The sequence below is a fragment of the Silurus aristotelis genome (assembly GCF_946808225.1).
Source record: "Silurus aristotelis genome assembly, chromosome: 17".
Classification (NCBI taxonomy): domain Eukaryota; kingdom Metazoa; phylum Chordata; class Actinopteri; order Siluriformes; family Siluridae; genus Silurus; species Silurus aristotelis.
Window position 1 is genome coordinate 10642638 of NC_139590.1, and position 6515 is coordinate 10649152.

The 6515-nt window shown below is 41.6% G+C and overlaps 1 protein-coding gene across 1 annotated transcript in view; it reads left to right on the forward strand.

Moving 5' to 3' along the window:
* The window catches only part of helz (helicase with zinc finger), a 39945-nt gene extending 33645 nt beyond the window's left edge, over positions 1-6300 (forward strand). Inside the window, exons 24-31 of the mRNA XM_083566615.1 lie at positions 651-835; positions 1843-2050; positions 2571-2653; positions 2795-3251; positions 3780-4017; positions 4266-4749; positions 4861-5083; positions 5832-6300. Coding sequence (XP_083422741.1) covers positions 651-835; positions 1843-2050; positions 2571-2653; positions 2795-3251; positions 3780-4017; positions 4266-4749; positions 4861-5083; positions 5832-6175 — 2222 coding nt within the window. The 3' untranslated portion in view covers positions 6176-6300. The remainder of the gene's footprint in view (positions 1-650; positions 836-1842; positions 2051-2570; positions 2654-2794; positions 3252-3779; positions 4018-4265; positions 4750-4860; positions 5084-5831) is intronic.
* Positions 6301-6515: the final 215 nt, after the last annotated feature.

A 6515-nucleotide genomic window follows, 5' to 3' on the forward strand; every position in this document is an offset into this window, starting at 1 on the left:
GTAACAGTCTTCACATAAACTTATTTAATTGAGTCTTGTGATAATAATGATAATAGGACACTATATTTATAATAAATCATTGTAATGTACCTTGGATACTTAAGTACATTTGAAGACAAATACTTTTGTACTTTTACTGAAGTGAAAGTTTAAACGAAGCACTTTAACTGGAGTAATTTTTACCAAGTGTGTCTCTACATTAACTCTGGTACATGGGTTGTGTACTTTGTCCACCACTGTTCAGTATGTATAAAAATAAGGCCTACGTGTCCACAAACCTTTATTAAGAATACTGTATGTGCTCTAGACTTGTGCTTTAATCCCCCTTTTTGAGTCGATTGACAACACACAATTGCAGGTTTTGCAAGTTCATTCAGTTACTTTTCAAATGTTTCATGATCTCTGTTTTTTCTGACAACTAATGTTAAATGTAATTTAGTATGTGCAAACAACTGTTTTCACTTAGCAACAGCTGAAGCAAGAGCCTTAAAGGCACATATATTTGGTGACTTTGGATAATCTGGTATTTGCCATTTTATTGACAGTTTTGTAAATCCATATTACATGTCAGTGGCCTACCTTGATGCTACTTTTAAGCTTCCTGTGATTGCACTGATCGTTTCGGCTTACTGTTCCCTTTGTATGTTCAGTTCAACCCAGCGCTGCTGTGTTAATGGGAAATCCCATCCAGGCTTTCACTCCAACAGGAGCAGGTGCACCACCCTCTGGCAAATCCCCCAGTCCTGTACAGCGCATTGACCCTCACACAGGAGCCAGCATTCTCTATGTGCCTGCTGTCTATGGGGGCAACATGGTCATGCCTATGTCTCTGCCGGTGAGTGCCTACAACATAGTTAACTTATGCTTAAGGGCAGGTTTCACCACATGGTCTCGAACTTCACATGTAACTGAATAGGCTGGTGTGAGTATTCTCCCGAAACTGCTAATCTCTTGCTATTTTCATGCACAACAACCTTTATAATTTACACAGAATGGTGTGAAACACATGGTTTGTGTGATCAATAATTTTGTGTATGGAAATGCGCTGTTGGTAACAGAGCTCAAAGGAAAATGGCCAGATTGGTTAAACTGTGGTGTGCAGTAAAGCATCTCAGCATACACAAAATCTTCAGGAACAGGTCACATCAGTCTCTTGTCACCCGAAAACAAGAACTAAAGGCTACAGTTACCATAGGCTGAACCAAGTTCAGGAGTTGAAGATTTAAAAAAAGGTCCTGGTCTGTTCATTCTTTTCTGATCTATCTAATTGACTTTTTTTACACCATTTATTATATAAAATCTTTTTTGTTTATTGCACCATATTCTCCAGAGACTGTTAGATGAGAAGGAGATCAGCAGTTTCAGAAATACTTAACCCAACCAATAATAGACCAACATCTATGTCTTAATTAAAAGGCATAGATTTATTTCCATTCTCTAATGTTTGGTTTGAGCATGCTCTGAAGCTCTTGGCCTGTATCTGCATTTGCGCTGCCGTAAGACTGGCATTATCAGATTTCTGTAATAATGTACGTGTTCCCAATAAACTGGATCGACTGTGTAAACAGTAATTAGAGTTCTCCAACCACTCTCTGTGACGATTCAGGGGTTAAGGCCTGGGTCAGCGGTACAAAAAAGGTTTTTGACTGACATTTGAACAACCCAAAAATAGAAAACAATCAATCTGAGTATTTAGTTTGACATTTTCATAATAGATTAATATTACCTAAACCAAAATTGGTCTTAAATAAAATCCAATCGTACTCTATTTAAACAAATATATTTCTTTAATTTGTCTTTTTATGCACTCAAATTATAAGATTCTGATTAAATATTTTCCAGTTGCCATGGCCAGGCTATCAGAACCGCTTTGCCATGGACCCTCGCATCATGAGCCACCCGGCAGCCATGGCAGCCTACAATCTGAACCTGCGTCCCGCCGTCAGTCGCGCATCACCAGTGCTTTATGGTCTGAACCAGCCGTCCCCGCTAGGCATCGGCCAACTGCCATCCACAGACAAGGACCTGCTGCAGGAACCCACTGCCAATGGTACTGTACTCCTAGATGTTCTGTCTTGTATTCAACTCGTGTCTTCACGGGTACTGTAAATGAGTCAATGCATTATGGTTTGTAAATGTGTGATATTGCATCTTACATAAGTGATTTTAGCTTAGAGTGAGCGTTTGGTACACAAAGCCAAAGAAAATTTCCTAAAACCTGAGAGGGTAGGCTGACATGGGTCTAATGGTCTTTCTGGTAATGTCTTCTTTCCTCTTGTCTGCTTTTAGTTTAGAAATAATTAAAATGTCTTTTTATATTATTTACATCTGCACATATGAGGTGAATAGACATTTATTATTTATCAAACCATGTGAAAGTAGGAAATATCTTAGAATTGCAGTCATGCTCTTCAGTGCAATCTGTGTTACTCTTGGTGCATTTTGTATTTGAAAAAGTTGAAAAGCAGTTTTAATACTTTTTTTCGAAAGTTTTCTAGCAAGTGTTGGTGGTCTTTTTATAGGCTGCTGGTTAGAGGCTCTAAAGTACTACTATACCATGTGCTTTACAGGAAAGGTTGACATTAATGGAAAAGTGGAACATAGCAGGCTGCTGACACCTGAACGGAAAGCTCCTGAGCTAAAGGACAAACAGGTATCCATTATTCTTCCTCTGATTACAAAAGAAAATTACATAAGATAAACAAACCTCTTGAATGCTGAAGTAATGAGTTATCATGATATATTCTTATTGTCACAGTTTAAGACTTGCTGTATTCACTGCCCTCTTTCCCAGGGAGAGCTTGAGCCAATTCAGAACAAAAGCCCTGAAACCCATACCGGCCTGATGTTTCCCACTAGCCGTCTTCTACGTAAAGAACAGCCTGCTCAGCGTCCGCCACTCGGCTTCCCATTACCACCTCCTCCTCATCCAGCATTTGCACCTCATGCCCCTCCTGGTCCCCTGGCACACTATGCCTTTCCCAGGCCTCCCCTTCGTGTGCAAACCCAACAGCCACAGCCCTCTGCCTTTCCTCCCTCATTTTTTGGTGGCCACCCTCTGGCCCAGCGTACCCTGCACTCTCCTGGGCTGGATGGCCTCGAAGGAGGGGAGAGTCTTATGGGCAATGTGCCTGATGAACTGAAGAATGTTGTGAGAGGAATGCCTCCCCAGCACCAGCCTCATCAGCAGCCAATGCGCCTCAACAGCTTCGGGGAGGAGAGTCTTGACTCGCTGCTTGGCGACACTCTGGGTATGTTTGCTCTTTGTGCTGTTTTTAGATTCACTGTTGGCACTTGACCACTTTAACCCAGAATCACAGTGCTGCTAGTCTAAAACAGAAAGCTGACAATGTCAGGGGCTTGGAAGCCATATTATTTTATTACCATCATAACCAGTAAAACTTTTTAAAACTTTTTTTTTTAAATGACTACTATAAAAAAAAAATGGTCCTGAAGTATTTGGTAGAAATTGTTGATATTTGTGTGATGTTGATTTGTTTAATTGTTTTTCCCTAATCAAGTTCTGATGTACCCCAATATGGCTATGTGTAATGCATGAGCATTTTCCAGTTAAATCTGATTGTCCATCTGCTTGCTAGTCTAATCAGCAGCAGGTTTTCCCAACCTTGCCAAGCTGTTTTTTTATTTTTTTTTTTTCTGGTAGCTTTTCTCCATGAAGTCTCAGAAAAATTGAGCAAACTTGTTTTGATGAAAATGAATAAGTTTTTATGTTCGTGCCCACATCGTCACTTAACCTGAAATCTGCATAATATTTTTAGATGGTCAAAGCTGTCCTGGCATGGAGACACTGGCTCCTCAACCACAGCAGCAGCCAGTCCGTCTAGGCCAATGGAACGACCCTGGGCCTTTCCTGCAAGGTGCTGTGCCTCCCTTCTCCTTGGCCCAGCAGTTGGCACACCTGGGGCAGCCAGGTATGCGGATCCCACAGCAGCTGCTCCGTGCCAATTGGGGCATGGGCACCACTGCTGAAGATGAGCCCCGAGCACCCATGCCCAGGTCAGCTAGAGTTTTATGTAAAAAATTTTAATAGAATTTAAGAGTGTAATACAACCTATTTAATTAAGTCCCACTCACCTTTTATTAGTTGTATCTACTATTGTACCACATACGATCATATTTTCCTCATTGTTTTCTTATTTTTTTTGTGTCCACATTTGCTTGAACCAGAAAGCACTGTGCTCTCTTTAATGTGATCAATTCAATGTAGTTGCTTTATTATAAAATTCATTTTTATCTATCTGCAGGTATCCTGGTCTCCCACGTGAGTCGCTCCCTCAGGAGTCTTACGAGCCACGTGAAGCTGCTGAAATGCCCCCTCCTCAGTCGCGCCTGCTACAGTATCGGCAGGTGCAGCAGCCCCACGTTCCTGGAGAGCTGCCCTCACCTTCCACTGCCTCCTCTGCCCTTCCTTCATCCACATCCAGAAGCACCAACAACCACAACCATACTCCGGCCCCAGGACCTTTTCCTTACACAGAGACCACCCGGGAGCTCCCTTTTCACCAGCAACAGGCCTTTAACCAGGCCCCTCTCCCTCTACCCCCTGAGCACGTGCCCGTCAAATACCTTCTGCCTGAGGCTCACTGGCATCATCCCGTGACACAGCAATCTCAGACGCTGCCATTTGGCCTGCCGCAGGGCCCTTTCACACAGCTTCAGCTTCAACAGCACAAACAGCAACAGCAGCAGCTCCAGGCCCCACACAATGCTCTGCACAGTCTAGAAGAGGTATGCTTCCTTAAAGAATGCACAATCCTAGAAAATGTTTTTTTTTTTGGTTGTATGTAGTGGATTTTATGTAGTTCCTTGACCATACGTATCTCGTCCTCTCTTTCTCAGTATGAACCACGAGGGCCCGGACGGCCCCTGTACCAGAGGCGGATATCCTCCAGCTCTCCTCAGCCATATGGGGAGAGTGTGGTACAGTGTAAGGAGTCTCAGGATCCCACAGCCTGTTTTGCATACCCCCCTGCAGACCTGTGGCCCAGTCCAGGCCCCGCTCCACTCCACAACATTCCATGCAATGGAGCGAGTCACCTCGTCCCTCAGAGGGATATTTTAGGTGAGTTAATAAAACAAGTCTGTTGAGCACTATTTGTATTATATATTTTTGAGTAAATGCATAAAATGAGCAGATTTACCAACATGAGCACACTTTCAGTGTGTAAGCATTCTCAGTCATGTGCAAGACAAATATTTTACATTCATATCCCAGATTGCACTGTATTCTGAGTTCATGCATGTGTACATACAAATATCGAGTAGGTGAGTAGGTTAGTAGGAAAATAAACAAGGGGTGTGTCCTAAAATTTATCTTAGAATAAACTTCGGTGGCCGAATGACATGTCAGTTCTACAACAGCTTGCGTTTTATTCTAGTATGTAGTAAGAATATATAGTAAATAGGAAGCCATATAGGAATTATGTCTACATTAAGGTGAACCTGGACATCTGGTGTTATGGCCATTCTCTTTCATCAACAAACCAAGCTCCTTGGTTGCCTTTCGTTTTTCGCACTTGTGTGTCGTAAACTCTAGAGACTGTTCTAAAGACTGCAAATAGCATGTAATGTACCACTTTTGGGAAAGCTGTCTTATCGTCTACAGTAACAATGTTGGGCAGCCAAGGAGTCCAGGACTCTTAAGTTCTGCAAGGTGCTCAGAAAAAAACTTGCTAGCCAATTTCTTTACAAAATTTCACAAAAGTTTATCCAAGAGAAATGAATTGAGTTTTGAGGAAAAGCATGGCAATAACAAACATAAACTCCACTGTCGATCATTGCCTGTAATTTTGTGCCATTCTCCTTTTCAGTTTCTAAGGCAGTGAATGCTGCAGAGGAACACATTCAGGCTGAGTGTGTGCAGCAGCCTCCTCACTCTGCTGGCCTTGCAGTGCTTCAGCAGCATGGACAGTTTCCAGCCCTCCTGCCCAGCAAGCAGACCCCCCCAGACCCAGGAGGAGTGGGCTCCATGCCAGCCTCGGGCCACAGCAAACCCCCTGCCATGTCCTACGCCAGCGCCCTTCGAGCTCCCCCCAAGCCCCGCTGCCCGCTGCCTGAGCAGACCAAAAAGAACAGCGACCCCATTTCTCTGTTACAAGATCTTAGCATAGGGAGTTCCAATAGTAGCAATGGCTATTACTCGTATTTTAAGTAAGTGAATATATAAATATATATGAATTATATACACCCTATTGAGTGAAAATGCAAAAAAAAAATTGAATAACAATCTACAAAAAAATCAACAATAAAAAAAAAAAAAAAAAAAAAAAAAAAAAAAAACAGCTTTTGATTTTGGTCCGATAGTTAGCTTTTTGTCTTTTATTTTATTTTTTTTTTTTACTTAATTTAGTTAGTCGTTTCTTTTACAGTTTGACATCTGTGGTTTTTAAAATGGAAATCAGCGCATATATATATATATATATATATATATATATATATATATATATATATATATATATATATATATATATATATATATATATATATATATATAT